The 20,690-nt window shown below is 36.6% G+C and overlaps 1 protein-coding gene across 1 annotated transcript in view; it reads right to left on the bottom strand.

Annotated features, from left to right (window-relative positions):
- Positions 1-256: 256 nt before the first annotated feature.
- The window catches only part of LOC136818363 (uncharacterized), a gene marked incomplete at both ends in the record, with an annotated part of 35,343 nt that continues 14,909 nt past the window's right edge, over positions 257-20,690 (bottom strand). The window contains 9 exons of the mRNA XM_067074698.1: positions 257-427; positions 1,563-1,727; positions 2,171-2,338; positions 4,757-4,928; positions 5,829-5,876; positions 7,010-7,071; positions 17,585-17,734; positions 18,810-18,894; positions 19,351-19,478. Of these exons, the coding sequence (XP_066930799.1) occupies positions 257-427; positions 1,563-1,727; positions 2,171-2,338; positions 4,757-4,928; positions 5,829-5,876; positions 7,010-7,071; positions 17,585-17,734; positions 18,810-18,894; positions 19,351-19,478 (1,149 nt within the window). The remainder of the gene's footprint in view (positions 428-1,562; positions 1,728-2,170; positions 2,339-4,756; positions 4,929-5,828; positions 5,877-7,009; positions 7,072-17,584; positions 17,735-18,809; positions 18,895-19,350; positions 19,479-20,690) is intronic.

Genomic DNA, 20,690 nt, shown 5'->3' with positions numbered 1-20,690 from the left:
TTGCTTTCCAAACACGTGACCGTGTTTTCACACAAACGCTGCATCGAAAGTAAAATATATCGCTGAATGTCAAAAAAAAGTAAGAAAATAAGAATTTCAATCCGTCATTTTAAATGCTGCCCAAATCCCCCAATAGGATTCGCTTTTTCTTACTTGGGAAAAGTGGAAAATTCCATTCCAGCATTTCGGTTTTAAACTCACCGCAAGTTACAGACTTCCCTTTAAAAAAGGTCTCAACTTATAACATTAAAATTACCTCATCCATAGTAGACATTGCGAGTGAAGAGTGAGCGATACTTGTGACAGACATCATACGAGATCTTGTCCGCTTCGCTTGTGAAGGTGATGCGTGCGGTGGCAAAGCACTGTTTTGTCCGGTAGAAGTGTTGTAACCGAACTCCGACTCTGCAGGACCATACTCGCTTCCCTGTAAAACCCACAAAATTAGAATTTGATTGGCCTAACTTGCTGTTAATAGGCTCTTCCAGAAAAAAATTGAATATGGGGGGGGTGGAGGATATAAGATTTTCCGGAAACTTATCCCCCGGACATTGTGAATTTGGACCCCCGGACAACGGATCTCACCCCCCCCCCCCCCCCGAAAAGCATCAGTTGACCCCTCGGACATTCAAAATCACCCCTAATCAGAGCAAGTATGCCCCTAAAACAAGGCAAATTTTGCAGATTTTTCACAACCCCCACTGGATTAAATATCCAATAATATATCCTACACCCCCCCCCCCCAAGTACAAATATTTTCTGGAAGAGCCCAATTTGGATTAAAAACACAATAAGACCCATCACTTCTAAACACCAAAGGGATTGTGTCGCGGTTACTTGGGAAGAATAACGTCAAAAACTATTGTGTATCACAGTGCCGTAGCAACTGGGGGGAGCAAGGGGGGCTATGCCCCCAAATAATTTTTTCAAAAATGGTTATTTTGCAAAATGCAAAGTTTTTCTTTTTTAATTTGTCATAATTGTCTTTTTGTGCATGTTTTGAGTGTATTTTTAAGCAATCTAGAGCTCAAATTTTCGGTGTCACTAAACTTTAGCCCCCCCAATATGAAAATGCTTCCTACGGCACTGGTATCAAAAAAATTTATGGTAAGCTAACTGGTAAGCTCTAACCCAGTCAACTTTCGTCAACACTTTGTAAACAGAAAAAAATCCAAAGAAAAGAAAATACAGAGTTTTGGAGAAAAACCCCTTACATTTTCTGAAAGTCAGCCTACCGCAACTGCCCATAAAAGCAAGACGTATAATTTTCTTTCCAGGGCCCCCATAATATATTCAATCAACCATAGTAAACTGAAACACAGGCTTCTATCTCTCAAAGTAAACCATAGTTCGGTACCGGCAATTTGTTCAAACAAACAAACAAACAACCTGCATGGTGTGAAGTGTGGAGGCGAGAAAAGGGCTTGATCGATCAAATCGCCGGTACCGAACTATGGTTTACTTTATCTAAGATGGCGGATTATTTTGCTTCAGCTAGGGGCGGAATAGCTCCATCTGGTGTTTTATATTATACATATATGTGATTGTAACACGACGCTTACGGAAACGGAGCCAGCTTCATTGCCAACGTATCCACCATTAGAGTTGGCAATCAAACGAGAATGTCTCTTCGTTTCAAACACTTTACTCAACCAAATCTCTTCGTAAAGTTTCAACATGTTCTCAATGTGGACGTCTTTTGATGATCTTTTGACGATACTCCTCACCTTTGTGATAAAGGAAAGAAAAAGATTTAATATATTTACAGTTGTGTACCACAGGTTGAGGTGAGCCGAACACTCCCTTTTTACAGTTGTCTACCATGCAGAAGGTAAGAAAAAACAACACCTTAGATTGCCTTGGATTTTTTCTTTAACCAGAATTCTTCTCTTTGATTGGTCATGGTCAGCACAGACTATAGGAAACGTTATCCAAAGTCCTTGATAAGACGTTGCGAAACACATCAAATTGTATAAACGTAGTAGAGAGCCGAGACTAAAGCTCTAAAGAAACGAGACAACGAACTTAGGATAATGTGGCCATCATAAGCTGAACATTTCTAGATTCAAAACCAACATCAAAAGACCCGATCGTATTTCTTTTTTGATAAAACAAAAAGGAGTTCGCATGTTTTTACTTCGATTTAAGATAAGTGAACCATAAGCGATACCTCGTCTGAGTGATTCTGCAGACCCAGTTTCAAGAACTCATCCAAGGTCATGCGATTCAATACTTCAGTAGTCATTATGACAGATGTCCCCATAGAACGTGCTAACTGTTTCCAATGTCGTGATCGAAGTGCTGCTTTGCCAAGGTCCTCCATTATGGGTATACAAGACTGAAAAGTAGAGATCAAATTTTTTTAGAGAGTGAATTAAATTTTCAAATAGGTTGTTTATCATGTTTTTTCTAAAATTTTGAGCTTGGATATCCAGATTTAGTTTGAATGTTACACTCTCTAAAATGATTCAAAACTTTTGAGTCAAAATTTAGAAACATTAGTGATCTTCTCAAAAATATAATCGATTTTCGATTATTAAGTTCGATTAAAAATGATTCGACCATTTAATCGAATAGCTGCCGTCGTTTAGTCGAATAGCTTCGACTATTTAATCTCCTATATTCGATTATTTAATCTCCTTTATTCGATTATTGGTCAGCCTCGGTGACCCTTCAAATCGGTTCCGCGATTTTTTTTCCCGCTGAAGCTCTGGATCAAAATTTTGGAACATTTAAAACCGATTTCCCGATCTCACTTTGATTTCTAAACTTTCTTCCGATCGGGTTAACTTTTTGGGTACTTTTTAGCGTGTGTTGTTTTTACAGATCATAATGTGGTGTTTCAAGATGGCGGCTCAAGCGATAAGTCGATAAAGTGTTGTTCCAAAGTATTTCTAGTGTAATTCTGTTGCAAGCTTCAATTTCTGTCATTTATTTTTCTAACTCGGCAAATCAAACACATGATTTTCATCAAGGGGATTCTTTTTCTACATCTTTTGAAGGTTTAAAGCCGTTTGCTCAAGTTTTTGTTTATGTTGAATTTTCTGATACTTTTTATTGTTGCTTTTTATTACAGTACAGTAGTTTTTGCAATAAAAACATTTTTTTCTTGTTTGCCTCTAGAGGGGGGGGGGGGTTTGATGGTGTTATAATGCTATTGGAATTTGATAAAAGCATACAAAAGTACAGCTACTGTCTAAATTTGATAAAGACTGGATGCAATCGTGTTTTTTTGGACTTGGACGTGTTTGGCTTCAGACGACCCTGCCGATACACCATACATTCCGGCATTATTTTTTGTCTGCTGTTTTCTTCATTAAATTTTCAAAAGTGCACACCGGACTACACCGGACTGTCTGGTACATTTTTCTCTCGGAAACAAAGTACACCGGAACTTTTGTCCAGTAATTTATCCATATATTTGCGCACCTGACAAACTGCACCGGAATGTCATGTGTATCGGCAAGGTTGTGGCTTCAGTCATATTATATAAGGCGGATCGCAAAAAATTGTTTGGTTCCCGTCATTTCTACTTTAAAAAGTGGGTCGTTCGGTCGGTCGATCGATCGAAAATATTTTTCTGTTAAAAGAAACAGCTACATCTTGTTGAAAGGGAATCGGCGTGGACTGGTCCGAATTAAAAAATTGAGAAACCGTAAACCGTGGATAAACTGGTTTTAAGTTTACTCTCCATTAGCACGCGGTTCGCTACTTCGATTTGAAAACTTGTAAACACAGAGCGTGCAGAGGTTGACAGTGGGAATCCAGCAAAGCAGCGGAAAAGCTTTCAGACTTACAGACTCTACCTGCTGCCGTGGTACAGTGGTCATCAACCTTGATTCCTGTACGGGAGATCAAGGTTCTATTCTTACTCACGGCAGCTCGCTTGGCAAGTGAGGGAACCTTCGCCCGGGTCCACCCATGCCATGTGAGGGGAATTGGGTAGTCAGTCCAAGGTGCTGACGGGACAGTAACTTGGTGTTTATAGTTGCGAAAATAGGCTTCTCAGCCTCCTGCAACTCAACCACATAGACAAAGACATAGATGTAAATCAGGGTCGGTCAGATGATGGGAACCAAATGATGACGATCACATCTCCTATTATTGGACTTGCAAAATTATAACAAAATGGCCTTTGGAACTTGATCACAGTTTTTGTTGAAATTATTTTTCACGCAGTTCCGAACAGCAGATTTTTCTGATCTTTGCGCACGTTTTTGGCTTCAACTAAATGGTTGATATGGAATGAATGGTGACAACAGTTTTTACATATCTTTTATCGGACTTGCAGAAAGCGGACTGCGGAAAGTTATGAGAAATCGTTAAGCCCTGGATATCCGATATCCTCAAAAGGGAGGGGGGGTCACGGACTATTTCTTGAAAAGCCCATTAAAAGAGACCTAAGACGATATTTCTTCAAATTCAGAACGATTACTAATTCGCGTACCCTTCAATTCTTGCGCGTCCAAATGTATGAAAATAGGCCTATTTCGTGCTCCTTTTATTTTTGTACACGCATTCTGTATACAAACTGTGCTCTGCGACCAGAGTTCTAAATATAAAAGTGGTCGCAACGCCCTAGCGAACAAAAGTTGATTTCCATTCATCTTGACATTGAAAAGAAGTGCTCAAAATCTTCAATAGACTTAATCACAATCTTAAGGTGAAGATCAAACGACATTGTAAGCCCATCAGACCATTGCAAACAAGCTTAGAGACCACCACGGCATTGGGCAGAAATAGAAAAAAACCTTACCATAAATTCGTTGATTGTTTCTTCTAAACACAAAGTCACATCCCACGAATGAACGCGATCGGATAATTTCATCACTAGATCGTATTGCGCGTCTAAGCCTCGTTTCAACAGTTTTGTTTTGATGCGTTGCCAACGGTGACGTTTCCATTCTGTCTGTTGATCTTTGATCACCCTGTGGACAATAAGAAAATTGCTTAGTTAACCAAACTGTGTAAAGCAAGGCTGCACGCATCCCCTCTACCTTATCGGGGAAAAAATTGTCGGGGGAAAGTGATAAAAATCTTCCCCCAACGAATTTTTTCCCCGATATTTCATCACCCGACCAAAACTTTTACCCGATTTTTTAAACCCCAACCAGTAGAGGATGCGAAACGTGTATAAAATTCCCGCCCTAGAGTTATCCCCGTCTTTTCGTTCTTGAGTTTTAGAAACTTAATTACAATACAATCATTGGATTTTTACACCATTTTAAGAAAATTGAAACCCCAAAATTTCATACACGACTAGCATCAGCCCCAAGCTATATCAAAACATAGAGGGATGCGTGCAGCCTAGTCTAGAGCTTACTCGACTTAACATTTTTTATAAGCGACCCGAATGCTAAGGCTCGAGCCCTGAAATGAACCAAAAGGTTTTTCAATATCTCATGAAAGGATAAAGGAAAAGCTTTTTAAACAGTCTACGTAATTATGAAAAAAACAATAGACTTGACCTAATATTAGCTAATAAATTCCAGCCCTGAGTAATAGTTGGGATTGCTTATAATAAATTGTTTTGCCAATACAGTCAATATTGCCGTATTATATTCTGTTCGGGATGAATATAAGGCGAGGAAAATTTGATTAGTTGATTAGTTCATTTGGTCTCGCCTAATGAAAATGTATTTAATAGCTTTCCAACATATAGAAGGTTTTTGGATAAAGTAAAGGTTTGTAGGTCAGAGTAGCAGTACACTTAATAATGAGACCCAGGCAATATTGGTCACCAAATGAGACTAAAACATGCAAAGAAATTTGACCCAGTATCTTCAAGCTTATATCTTAAAATTAATAAGGTAGAAATATTAAATTACTTGTTAATGTCCCATATTTGTTGGAGTAATGCTAATTCATTCTTTAACCTGGAAAGAGAAAAAACATTACTGTGTTTTACATCGTCACATCCACCGCACACTAACATACAGTTGACGCTCTCTTATTTGACGTTCTACTATTCGATAGGCTCCCTTATCCGATGAAATTTAAAGTCGCCGTCAACATGAAGCTCTCATAAACGACGCTCCCTTATTCGATAAGCTCCCTTATTCGATGAAAATCCAATTCCCCTTGAAGATCGAATTGGAGAGTGTCAACTGTAATAACGTTAGAAATATTTAAACATTATCAGAGCGTATTCGATTATAAATTTGCAGCCTATACTAGACCATAGAGTTATAAAGCCCAAAGGGCTAGATGGAGTGCTTTAAGCTCTTCCAAGCAAAAAGTTAAGATCGCATAAAATATTGCTGCTATTGTTTTCGAAAACCCGCGAAGCTTCTGTTCTGATTGGTCAAGCACTGAAATTCTATTGTAATGTCACGTGACTTAGGTAGGATTTCCTATCTAACCTCGGAACAAATTTTTTCAGCAAAAGCACGATATTTAACCCTTCGGGCTTTATAAATTCATGTACTAGACGTCACCCACGTTTTTTCTACGCAAGAAACAAGATAAAAGAATTCCAGCTTCTGGTAGGGTGTTCACTAACAAATTTGATGATTATTCCAAAAAAAAAGAAAAAACCCGAAGCATTGCAAAATCGTCAGTAAACAACAAGATATCAAATTAAATTCCGTCGTTTAAGTACTTAAATCGCTTTAAGTGCGCACTCTTTGCTACCGTGTGGGAACCATGTTAGCATATTTAGCCTCACTCCCTTCATAGTGGTTTCCACATACAGCGCAAGAAAGAGTGAACAACTTAAAGCAAATGGACTTAAAGAAAAAAGTATTCCAGAGCTCCATGTTATCCCATGTAAAAATCAGTGAATTTTCGGGTTATACGATTACTCCTTCATACAGGGTTCAGTCAACTCACACCAATTCGAACCTCTACAATTCGAATTAGAAAATTGGTCCCCTCAGCTGCAAAAGTAGTATAAAATACTCTCTGTAAGTCGAATCTTTCTCTAATTCGAAAAAAAATTTCGGTCCCTTGAAAATCGAGTTAGAGAGAGAGTAAACTGTGTATTCATGTCGGATATTGATTCACTTACGTTTTTATGAGATTGAAGTCGAAGATTTCTTTCTCCAGGAGTTCTTGCAGTTCAACTAAATCCTAAAAAAAAAGAAGAAAGTTTTAATAGAATACGAAAATTGTCATCGCAGTTGGAGGCGGTTGTAAAGTAACAGCAGTCTACCAAACGAAGGGTTGGGTACTACTCTCTCTCTCTCTCTCTCTCTCTCTCTCTCTCTCTCTCTTCTCTCTCTCTCTATCTCTCTCTCTCTCTATCTCTCTCTCTCTCTCTCTCTCTCTCTCTCTCTCTCTCTCTCTCTCTCTCTCTCTCTCTCTCTCTCTCTCTCTCTCTCTCTCTCTCCTCTCTCTCTCTCTCTCTCTCTCTCTCTCTCTCTCTCTCCTCTCTCTCTCTCTCTCTCTCTCTCTCTCTCTCTCTCTCTCTCTCTCTCTCTCTCTCTCCTCTCTCTCTCTCTCTCTCTCTCTCCTCTCTCTCTCTCTCTCTCTCTCTCGAGATTGATCCAATAAACCTTGATGTTTCTCTTTCAATTGCTGGAGCAGTGAGATATCAAGTTAAGTTTGTTCAGGTTCACGGTAAGAAGTGGCCAGGAGTTTTTCTATGTCCTAAAATCTCGGAATCAGGTCCATGTTAAGAGAAGGAGTTGAGCCCTTTATTTTCGCTTGGTTGTGCTGCAATCTAAGAAAAAAACAAAAATTTCCACCCTCTCCTTGCAGGAATATCCGTCTGACGCCTTTTAAAATGAAACGAAAATTTAGTAATTTAGTAATAATGAAGTTAAATTTCTGCTTTAAAGCCTTAGAAATTAGTGTTACATTCATTCACCATAAAACGACAAATGAAATATCTATCTCCCTGCTTACGAACCACTAATATCAAGCTATATATATAGTGACATTCGTTCACTACACCCTGTCTATGGAAATCCTCACATTATCATTATAATATTGTTGAGTCTGCAAGGTTTCAGGCTCCTACCGTTTATTGTCTACTAATTGTGGAAAAACATTAAATGAATAGAAATTAAATCTTCTGCAGTAGATGTCTTCTCGATATAGGTAAGTGTCAAATTTGAAACTAATTCTCCAATTTTAGAGGGAAGGTGTTTATCCCAATTAAACGTTGAAAAGAATAGTAATACGGTCTTAAGAGCTTAACACTTATGCTTCAACCATTCAGAGCCTCAGATTTTTCGAGCCTCAATATAATGTTCCTCATAAAAATGTTCTAAAAAAAACAAGCGCGCAAATTAGTTGAAACCGCTGAAACCGCTTTATCGGTCATCCTTATTCACTCCTCCTCCCGGAGAAGGGGGGAGAGGGGGGTACTAGAGGGTACCCTTAAAAAGAGAAAAAATTGACATTTTTGCGACCCTTAGAGAGTGAAAATCTTTGTCGATCTTCACTCGATTTTGGTCAAAACCTTTGAAAATCACAACCCTCTGAGAGGAGAAAATTTCGATTTTCGTGAATTTTAAACCCTTTCAGAGAGAGTGAATTGGTTTTTTGTAACCCTTAAAAAGACTTTCGAGGGTGTAAAGATGGGACCCTTATGGCTCGCACATACCCGACACCCAATTTTGGCCAAGTATTCCTCCCCCTCCCTCAAAATCACCCTTAGTCGAATTTTTAAAAACTTGAAGAATAATTTATTGCAGCCCATTCCTATAGTTTCAATGTTGTGGTGGAGCGAGTAGGAAGTTGCACAATTTAGGGACGAGGTGGACCATCACAATTCAAAGTCGTCCCCGATTGTAGTTTCACAGGAATTCGAAAGTTTCTGTAATCAGTTATTAAAGCTGGTAAAATCCTGTACAGTGAATTGATTGTACATAGTCATAACAGAATTTTTCGAATATTCAAATTTCAAAAAAACATAAACAAAATAATTAAATATATTTCATTATGTTATTGCGACAAATAAAAATCACCAATATCAAAGCTAAAAATATGTGTATGTCACACTCAACATCCTGTCCAAGGAAATCTTCCGACTGTTTGTCGAAATTTCTTGGCATGATATTGACGCATGTGAGTATGTGTATAAAAGTACACTCTATGTCTCAGAGATTAAACCAAAACAGAGAAGGTCATCAAGCAAACAACAATTGAAGATTGTGTGAAGAGACAGAACAAAGAACAAAAAGATGAAATTTATTTTTGCTGTAGTATTCATTCTCTATTCAGGTAAGGTTCGTAGTCTTTGTAGATGAAAATTTAAAGACCCGAATAAGCCACAATCCAAGAAATGTTTTCTATTTTTTATTAACATAAATGAGTATACAAAATTCAACCCAGGGGTGTTAACCTTGAAATCTGGCTGCTTTTCTACAAGCTATGGAATGTAGGAAATTTTCTATACCCGACCTTAAGAAGTTTTTAATTAAATGTGATTTCAATCATTCAATTTTGCCCAAAATGTGCTATTCGAAATTAAAAACCTCTCCATCTTTCGTTTGAATTTAAAAAACTGTAGGCTAGAATAATTTGCTAAGTATCAACCTACATTGAAGGGGCCACCATTATTTGAGGGGCGTAAATTGTACATGGTTGAAGCCACTCATAATGTCTTATCGGTCAATATTCAATCCTCCCAAATTCTCAAAATAGAATTCTAAAGCATGAAAAATGCAATACAACCCTGGACCCTTCTCCCATCTCCAATATTGATATGGAGTCAGTGGAAGTTGCGAGATTTTCTCTCTAAACATGAAAAGTTGAGGAAGAGAGGACTCCAATACCAGATCCGTTCACTCACAATTTTACTTTTACAGTAGCGTACTCTGGTTTGCACGGCCCACTTTTCGCCCTGCCTATCCTAATTGTGAATAAACCAGCCGAGGCTGGAAAGTCAGCCAATATAGCTAGATTATTAGTTGGATAGCTTGTAAAGAAGTTAAGTAGCTGCGATGGAAGGAAGGACTAGATGCACAAAGAATCAAGCGAAATTGGAAAATTTTAAGAGCTAAAAACCACATTTTGCTTAAAAATGTTTGTCCAGGTTACTCAAAACTCCTAGTAGTTAGATTGAGTAGAAAATGAACATTCCGTATGTTAAGCATTTAAATTCAACTTTTAACATTTTTGAGATAAAGTAAAAAATTAGGACAAATTACAAATTACAAAATTTTAGATATGTCCTGTTATAAACCTGTACAAAGATTTTCAAAAAAATCAATAGACGAATCATTTACATTTATAAATACAAGTAGTTTTCTTTTTGAATAATATTCATTAAATTTATGCCAGTAGCAGTTTACAATAACCAAGCAAACACAAACAATAATTTTTAAAATATCACGATACAGTATTATGCATGGCTGTATCATGTTTTTTTGCTGGAGTACATAATTATTCAACATGGCTGCCTCTTTAAAAAAAAGGTCTATACCTGACCAATTCTAATAACACTTTGTCACAATTCTTCAGGTGCTCCTACTAGAAATTCACACTCTAGAAATTGTAACTGGCTGCCATTAACAATTAAGCTAGTCACATACTCCAAAAAACAATTTGCCTCAAAAAACTTGCGAAAAGTAGTTCAGTCTCTATAAAATTTCAACAGAAACTGTATTTTAGAAGGAGGTACCCTTTATGGACACCCCTATATGGACAAACCCTTCTAAAAGATTACAGTACACGTAGTGTTCATATTATATCATGATAATTTGTATAAAAATTTATTTTTTTATTTTTGATATAAATAAGCAAAAAAGTAAAAATCAGACAGAAAATGTAGAGAAAAAAAATTGACATTATAAACTTTAAAATAATGGACTTGTGGATCTGTATTGTCTTTTAACAGCATCAAAGTAATTTATTTGACTAATGATTGGTGATGAAATTATGGTAAAATAGTGTTTCAAGTGGACGGGTCCACCCATTCTCTAACATGGATGTTTGTTTAGGAAAATGGTTTCAAAGTTTAGTTTTTAATATTTATTCGCTCGCTTGATGAAAAATTCTGACAATTTTCTGACTCCTCCAGCATTTTTGTCTGCCAAGTTGGTTGGATTGGTTGGCCGACGCAAACAGCCGGCGCGAACAGGACATATTTTTGATTGTCTCCCTCTTGTTGTTGTAGCCAAACACGCCAGTGCAGTATGGATTCCACAAAATCTCGCGTCGAAGATATTTTTCCGTACAGCAAGCCTCACGCCAAGCAAAATTTCTTTTGTACCAACATTCAATTTTTAATAAGGGTGCAAGATGGGAAAAGAGGTGCATGCGCCAACATAATTAATAAATTGACGCAAGCGTAAGCGAGCAAAAGCAAATTTAGCCAAAATGAAAGCTAAAAATCAATGAATTATTGAGTCATTCACGCCGAGCTGGAATTATTACTTTACACCAACTGAAAATCAAACAATCTTTGTAAGTACCCTTAAACCAATGTGTCAAAAACGTTTCAGTTGCACGTTATACTTTACACGAAATCCATGCTGGCAAATACGTCCAAGTCCAAAAACATGATTGCATCCTGTCTTTATCAAATTTAGACAGTAGCTGTACTTTTTTATACTTTATTGCGAAGCGAATGTACATGAGCGAAGCAGTTTTGCTATCGTGTGTGCGTACCTTTAACTATCCATTCCTTTCAACTCTCTATAAGGCAGGAGATGGGAAAAACGTTTCGAATCTCCGAGTTGCGCGATACCAAAATATAAAGGAGATAAAATACGAAGGATATTCACCGAAATGGTAACTCAAGCTACCTCCGTCATATCAAATTTGATGTATACGTCAGAATGATACGAAGAACGAGTAAACCCTCCGTAACCCGTGACGCCAATGTTTAGGAGATAACAAACACGAAGAACATCCCGGGAAATGATAAAACAAATTACCTCCGTTATAGTAAATTGATATTATTTGAATTTATTGCAAAGCGAAAGTGATGCCATTATGCTTTTTCAAAAATCAAAACAAACATGGAACCTTAAGGTTGTTGCTATTCTCTTTTACTTTGTTGTCTTTGGTGTTCATGCTATTAATGAGTTGAATTGGATCAAGATTTTTGTATGATTGTCACAAGAAATGGCTTATGTTGTAGTGTACTTATCATTCTTTCCTGAATCGAATGTTTTGTTTCCATTTTGACGGTTGGAATGAGAGATGCCAATTTCTTGCAAAAAAAGGACAATTTTGTAATTTTCACTGACTTAGGTTAGTTTTCACTCAACCTTAGATCAAAATCTTCTTCTTCTCTAATATTGACTTAACTGAATTAGAAAAAGGTGAACCAGGAGAACCAAGAAGAACGGAGGTGAACTCATCTGGTAAACCGGCTGAATCGAGAGGTGAACCCAGAACCCAGATTCTGCACAACTTCTTACAGTACTTTGAAATTTTCTTTGTGCATTTTGAACGTGGAAAACCTTTGTTGTCAACACACTTTTGACAAGCCTTTAAAACATGGAAAATTTTTTGTTGTCAATTATAAAAATTTTCCTCCACATTTATTTGTTTAAATGTGAAAAACTTTTGTTGCTTATATGAGAGTTAATTCATTTAATCTTTACAGCTCACCCTAATAGAGACTTATACGCATGCATAGTTTTGCGTTCTTTTAAACCACATGTACCGTGAGATTGGGTAACTTGCATCAGTGGAGGCTAACATGCATAGCCCTCAAATGAATGATCTGCTGAACTGGTCTTTAAAATACAACTACGCAGCTCCGCTCGCACATCTTTACTCTACAATTTTTGTTTTGATTTAACTTTGTATTTTAATGACTAGCCAGGTCTTTCATTTGAGGGCTATGCATGTTATCCTCCACTGATGCAAGCAAGTTACCCAATCTAACGGTAGTTAATTCCCGTGATAAACAATGATGAATAATGAATCTGTGTGGTTGTGGATGGCGATGTGTGATATGTCGTTCTTTGATACAGTAAGTTGGTCTAATGTCGAAATCCGTCTTCTAATTTCGGCACCCTTCTTTAGAGATAGGAACAATAGAAACTGAGGAAGGTCGGAATCACTGATTGACTTTGATTAGCACGATGAGAGGAAAAATCTTTAGTCTATCAGTGATTTCGACCTTCTTATTATATATTCCTATCCATAAAGAAGGATGTCGAAATTAGAAGAAGGATGTCGACATTAGAAGACGGATGTCGACATTAGACCAACTTACGGTAGTTAGGGTTTGTCGTTCTTCATTTTGTTGCTTTTTAATAGTTATTTTTCTTTCTTTTTTAGATGGTCTGGAAACATTAGATTAAAAAGTCTCTTTTCTCATTTTTGTTGGCATTCTTTTTCAAATGTGGAAACTTCTGTCTTGAACTTGGTATTTGTGTTTTAAATGTGGAAAGCTTTTTTTGTCAATTTGGAAATTTTCTTCCATGTTTGACGTCTAATATGGAAAACTTTTGTTGGCAACTTGAAGTTTTCTTCCACTTTGGGCATTCTTTTAGATTACAAAATGTTTCCCATAAGATATTTTTCCCTCCTTGCAATCTGTTGGAAAGTATGAATTTGGAATTGCTTTGTCCTGGTTTTGTTTCTTTTTTTTAACTTATTAGTTATATTACTGTATGATAATGCCAAAATGACTTTTTTGAAATTATGAAATTTTCTTTGGTTCATTTTATGATATCCTCCTTTTTGTAAAGGTGAAGCGTGATGCTACAGATCAAATCTGTGTTTTGACTGGACTCACCAACCTTTATAATTAGAAGGGTACAGTTTGTTTTTATTTTCTAAGTTCAAAATGCCCTGAGTGTGTTTAGTGTTTTCATCTTCTTATATTGTTGTTTCTTTAAACTTTTTTGCTATTTATTCTAGAAAATGAAAAATAGAACGGTTGAAGCTTCATTTTTCTCAATGAGAGATAATCTACAGTTGTCATTTTTACAGAGAGGGACTATAAAAAATTTGCAAATGATAGGATATTCGGAAAGACTGCAGCAAATGTAGAGGAAAACTGCACAAATGCCGCGTCGTTGAATATACAGTCAGACAGTGTTGTATGTCATTAAAATGTTTTGCTTGCAACTTGCGAATCGAGGAGGCTCTGGAACGCTTCGCAACTTTTATACATATACGGCTTGTCATATTCCAATAACATTATAACATGATCAATTTCACCTACAGCTAGAGGCAAACAGGAAAAATATGTTTATTTATTTATGCAAAAAGCAGAAATTCTTAAAAATAACAAAAACTTGAGCAAATTGCTAAACCTTCAACAAATATAAAAAAGAATCCCCTTGATGAAAATCATGTGTTTGATTTGCCAAGTTTCAAAGTCATTATAAAAAAGATATGACAGAAATTGAAGCTTGCAACATGCATTTTACTTCCTGCATTTACACTGAAAACACTGAGCAGTTTAAACCGCCATCTTGAAACACCACATCTGTTTTCTAAAAACAACACACGCTAAAAGTACACTAAAACTTAACCCGATCGGATATAAACTTTAGAAATCGGGGAAACACGGCTTACGTAATGAGCATATCGGGGTAACATGTTTTTTTCGATTTTGGTCTGATGATGATGGGGAAAAAGCCTATTTGAATAATCAGCTGTTGGCTGACTAATTAAAGCGGGCAGAACATAGACCATAGAACATAGAACATAGGCCATCTAAAGTCAATGATGATTTTTTTTGGATGTCAATGCATAAACTCTATGAAGCAGAGATTCTAACTGCAAACTTTAGGCAACTTTTTTGTGACAAGTTTTGCCTACTCTAAGTATTAAAATAGGCAGGACCGTATAAACTAGAGCTGGCTTTTAATTATTCTTTTCATCTACCTATAATTTCAGCACCATATTTGGCAGCACAAGTTAAAACTCCAAATTTGCTGGGAGCATTCGCAAGAGGACAAGACGGTTGTGAAGACTCTCTTTGCGAGGGAAAAGGAAGTGGGATATTTAAAATAATTGCCGGAGATGGTACTGGCCGCGCTATCCTATGCACTGATAGTTGTACGATCGAAAAATGTATTTTTTGCAAAGGCGACGGCTTCAATATATTCGTACTCTCTGTCTCAGCTAATTCCGAAATCAAATGTAATGTTATCTGACAATAATAATCAAATTTTTAATTCACGAATTTCTGTTGTAATATAAGATTTTGATTTTATGATCAGGCAAGGTTCATATTTTCTTTTCTTTTATACTTAATTTTACTTTCATTTTATTATTACTATTGTACTCTAATACGAAATATTTGTAACTGTTCGTAGGAAAAAGAATAGTGTTGCATTTAAATACTTAGAATCAATCAATCAATTTCTAAGGGAAAAGGCGGGGGTAAGACAAAGAGCTCGAAAACTTTTATTAATTTAGCATAGCGAAAGTATTACGATTGTCTTTCTATGTATGTATCGAGAAAATTTTTGAGGCGCAAATTATGGCGTGGGCGTTTGGCTGGGGGCGTACTACGGCCAATATTCTAGAGGTGGACTCACTCACAAAGATAAAAAGTGATAAAAAACAGGGCTTTTCTAAATAAATAAAATACGCTAGTGCAAGAAGTGGAACCAAGCCTTTGTAAACATTCATCGTGAGCACTTTTTAATGGCTGCTTGATTGCACAGTTGCACATACTTTTGAAACTTGGAAACATGCTGCTGCTGTATAAATTTTTTGTGTTAATAGTGAAACCAGTAGTTGTGACAAACAGTCAGTTTTAGCAATTATTTCTTAGAGATCATGTCAATTGAAATTCAGCAATCATTTTTGTATAATCGAAACGACCCTGCCTAGACACTTGCCGTACATTGTACGGTGATTTACGGTGGGTACGGTGGGGTGTACAGCAGATTTAAAATTAACCTATTTTCACCGCCGTACAAAGGACATTTAGATCCAGCCCCACCGCACCGTACACCACCGCACAATGTACATTGGTCCCTCGTTAATGATGACAGTTTTTTATCCGATGAAGTTTGATTGGTGTTCGATGAGTTTGGTTAGTAAAAGTTCCAGCTTTTCTTCCCCGATGGAATGATAGATATTGGCTCGCTCTTTAAGCTTTAGCGTGGGTGTCTGCTAATAAGCCGTTGGAATGTAAAAAGAATGGACAACAAAGTAATAAATCAAACTAAACGAGCTTCAATCAAACTTCACCGATCTTGATACACCTTTTGCTAATTAGGAATTTCATTTTGAATCATGGCACCATTGTTTGTAAAAAATTCCCATTTCCGCACTTAGATTCTTGTTACTTTTCTGGAATCTTTCCCCTATATATTTTTCAGGGGATAAAAGGCAAGAGATTTGGGAGGGTTTGTTTAATGAGATGCAGTTTAAAGCAGTTATAAAGGAGTCAAAGTTTAATCTCAAGGAGTATTATTTCTTTTGGCTAGTTGGCTAGTTTTTACCCTGCCCTTTTCTAGTCCAGAAGCTGGAGCTCAACTACTCAACTGCTTTTTGCCTTTAATGGGCTCTTCCAGAAAATGCCCGTACATGGGGGTGGAGGATATAGTGTCCGGAGGGGGGGTAGTGAACAATCTACAAAATTTTCCTTGTCCTGGGGGGGGGTAAACTTGCTCTCGATGGGGTCAACTGATGCTTGTCCGGGGCTGGGGGGGGGGTTAGACCTGCTGTCCGGGGGATCAAAAAGTCACAATGTCCAAGGGGGGGGTAAATTTCCAAAAGATGTTATATCCTTCACCCCCCTCCATATTCAATTTTTTTCTGGAAAAGTCCAATGATTTTGAAAGTGGTGGGCCATCATTATCAGAAAGCGAAGATAGTATACAGCAGATTTTTCTGACTAGATATTTTTCTCAATTTTAGATAAATTCTACTGTTTATAGAAAGAAGTTTATATAAACTTTGCGCAAGTGAAAGTCTTTATCCCAAGTTCCTTCAAAGCACAAAATGAGGTTTCTGGCCATCAAAGAATGAAAAGTTCATTTTTTCTTCTTCATTTTCAAAAAAATTTAAAATTATTTTTCTCAAATATATTGCAGTTCTCTGAATTATTCTGAATTGAAAGATTTTGTTTACGCTTTATAGAATGGAATTCTTTAGTCGCATTATTTAAGGAATCTTTTTTTTTAATGGATTGAGATTTTTCATAAAAAAAAACAGGGTATCTATGACCTGTGTGTACAATACATTCTCTATATTTTGTGTAACGCTTCATTCAAAATAATGCATAATGCTGCAAGAGTCACGTTTCACGCGTTTTCGTCGTTGATGTTCTAATATTATGCGAAATTTTCGACTTTAAGTCGTCTTGTTAGATTAATAAACGTAGAAGGCATTCACTTTCGTTGAAATAAAAACCTATTCTATTTTACCCTTAAAGGGGAAACTTGTCGGTGAAAAATGACGATAGAAGTTTTCATCTGACGAAACGTGCTATTCGAAGGCTCTCCAAAAACTCGATATCGTAAATTTAAGCGGGTATGGTCGATGTAACTGGAGAAAAAGTACATGTCTGATTCAGCCTTACTTTATCCTTCTTTGAATTAAACTTGAGAGATCATATAAGTGTGTAATGTGCACACCATTTTTGTGAAATTTAGTTTATTTAGGCCTGCTATAAAATTTATAATCATTAAAATAAAACGAGTTAATGTATTTTGTGCCAAAAACCTTAACGGAAAAGATAGGTGTGGAGTATAAATACCTGTGATTCAGCCTCCAATAATTCTACTTCTTTACCAAACTGGTCAATCAGTGTGTAGGCCATTGACATTTCAATCGAACGACTGTATACATTCGAATCTTCGATTTCGTATCGTAACTCTTGGCATTGTGTCTTGAATTGAGATAGAACCTAAAGGGAAATTCGTTTGTCAAGCGACTGACCAGTTAGGACAACTGAGGGGGTATTTGGTATGGATCAATAAGAGTAGCTCCTCCTCCAGCGGTTAACTTAACGTAGCAGTTTATTTGATCTTATTGCAACTTGACTATTTCAACGAATGACTGACCAATATTGCTACTATTGTTTTAAACTAAAAAACAACGTTCTACTCCAAGATAGCATTGTTTATAGGAGAAGGTAAGTGGAACGTTAGTAATCACCATGAAATAAATAACACTTGTACAATTAGATAAGAGACGTACAATATTAATGACCAGATCATTTGTTTGAGCTATCATTTGTTTGAGCTATCTTTTTAAGTAAATTCTAAAAGTTTTAGTTTCAGTTGTAGAAAATATATCATCGATATTCCAATAACGCATTGGCTGCCGCCCACGCTAAAGCTCTAAGGGAGCGGGCCAATTTCCTATCACTTATACCTTAAAATATTTTTGTTCGACCCGCCAAGCCCCGAGAGCTGGGGTCCAGGCCTCCTGCAAATTCCGTAATCTAAACCAGATCTTGAAAAATCTCCTGACCTTTGGAGCTTCAGAGCGTGTGGGATGAAAACTTCTGCATCTGGGTGCCAGATAACAGAAAAAATCACTTGAAGGAAGCGTAAAAGTTGTACCTTATTGGGGGGGGGTAGTCGTTGTTTTAATTAGTCGGGGAAAAATTTCGTCACCTAGAGGCATTTTCGTCACTTTTCCCCGATCAAATTTACAATTTAGTAACTTCTACCCGACTAAATTGTCCAAATGAAACGGTTTCCTTCTCTCTAGCTCGAAAATAGATCTTGTAATTCGACGTTTAAAGCACTAATTTTAGTTAATAAAGGCGTTTGGATTTGAATTTTGATTTGGGGAAAAAAATCGAGTAAAAGTTTTAGTCGGGGATAAAAAAATCGGGTACAAGTTTTGATCGGGTGATAAAAATGTCGGTGATAAATTTCGTCGGGGAAAAATTTTGTAACCCCCTCAAAATTTTCGTCACTTTCCCCCGACATTTTTTCCCCGATAAGGCATATAAAGCTTGATTATTTTACCTCAGCAACATCTTTGTGTTTGGCTTGTATCCTTGGTCCTAACTTCTTCTTTGCTTGACTGACTTTCATTTTCAAATTGTTCCATCTATAAAGGAAAAATCACAATCATCATCTTTATAGGACAAGGGAGTCTCTATAACTCGAACACGTACCTCCGTAACTCAAATTTTTTATGGAGACAAGTTTGTAATGCATTATAGAAACGCTTCAAAACTTGTTTGAGATAAGGATTCGAGTTATGGAGACTTTACTGTACTGAAAGTAAAAACTACCGTAACATTTTTTAAAGAAAACCTTGAGTTCCTAATTTCGTCGGTAAATTGCTTTATTTTCCTTGTTTGCTAAATAGCTGTTGTGCCTGTTTGTGAATGTTTCATATGAATTACCGGGTGTAAGTGCCAAATTTAAATTGAATTTTTAGAACAATATTTTTGCAGTTGTTTTTGCAATTATGCTACACCTTTGCAGGCTTGATAAGTGGTGTAATGGGATCAGTCCCTCTGGGATAATACATAAATAGCTTAAACTACAAAAAGATTACCTGACAGGGGCTGCTTCATAGAATGCTTGTGTTTTAGCTGGTAACTTTTGATTGTATTTATCCAACACTTCCAGCATATCCTTCATTTTGATGAAGTTGTTGTCTAGTTCTGATTGTTGGCGATTGACCTGGAAAATGTAAAGCTTTTGCAAATTGTATTTGCGTTCACATGTCTCTGATTATTAATTTAACACTGTTATTTTCAGTCGGAAATAATACTTTCGGGTCCGTAATTACTCTTTTGGCAAACGCATGCGCGTAAGCAAAATTTACAAAATTTCAATGATATGCGGGTACTAAAAATGGAAATTCAGTTTTTTTTCACGATTTTTTTCGTCTAGCCGCTATATTCCAACATGTTTAGCCTCTGGAATGTTTCAACTTTGAAAATTTCGTGAAAATCAGCATTTTTTAAGAAATCGTTGCAGTGTCAATCTTTCGCAAATTTAAAAACCCACTTTCCCTTGGAAAAAATTGACGTTTTTTGTTTTTTTGGGACCCTTTGGGTACAAAGTACCTGTTGACCGCAAAAATTCCAAAATTCGCGAATTGACCGTTAATAACATTAGGGGTAAAGGGACCCAATGACGTCACGGGTTTGGGAAAAACTTCAAAATGCGATATCTCGAGTTTGAAGAAGAGTGGAGAGGTCGTTGACCCCTCATTTTATCGGGAATTTTATGGGGAATGAGATGAAAGGGTTTATAAGGCTTGAGTAGGACTTTAAAATTTGGCTGAATTTTTAGCCATTTTCATTCAGCTGATGACGTCATCAAAACAAAAAAGGCGCGATAACTCGAGATTGGAAAGGAATTAGGAGGTCATTGAGCCCTCATTCTATCGGGAATTTTATGGGGAATGAGATGGGAGGGTTTATAAGGCTTGAGTAGGACTTTCAAATTTGCCTGGATTTTTAGCCATTTTCAGTTGATGACGTCATCAAAACAAAAAAATGCGATAACTCGAGATTGGAAAGGAGTTCTGAAATGGCTAACCCCTCATTGGATCGGAAAATTTATCGAGAATGCAATCAGACAGGGGTGTTACGAGGCTTTAGGACGACTTTAAATAGAAATTAGCTAACATTTGGATAAGCAGCGTGAGAAAATCAAAACAAAACAGCCGAAAAGAACTGAACTCGCGGAATAAAAAGTGGGAAAACGTAAAAATAAAACTATTTTTTGATGAGCACTTATTCTATTCTTTCCAAAAAGTCAGTGAAATTAAATCTGATGAAATATAAAAATAAATTCATCTTTCGGCACTTTCGTTCGTGAAAACCAAACAATTTTTTTTATCAATGAATGTATAAAATTTTGAAATTCTTTAATACTTGTCAC

Source organism: Clytia hemisphaerica, unplaced genomic scaffold, assembly GCF_902728285.1.
Source record: "Clytia hemisphaerica strain Z4C2 unplaced genomic scaffold, Clytia hemisphaerica genome assembly, whole genome shotgun sequence".
NCBI lineage: Eukaryota > Metazoa > Cnidaria > Hydrozoa > Leptothecata > Clytiidae > Clytia > Clytia hemisphaerica.
Note: the sequence above shows the minus strand (reverse complement) of the source record. Positions and strands in the feature narration are given on the sequence as shown.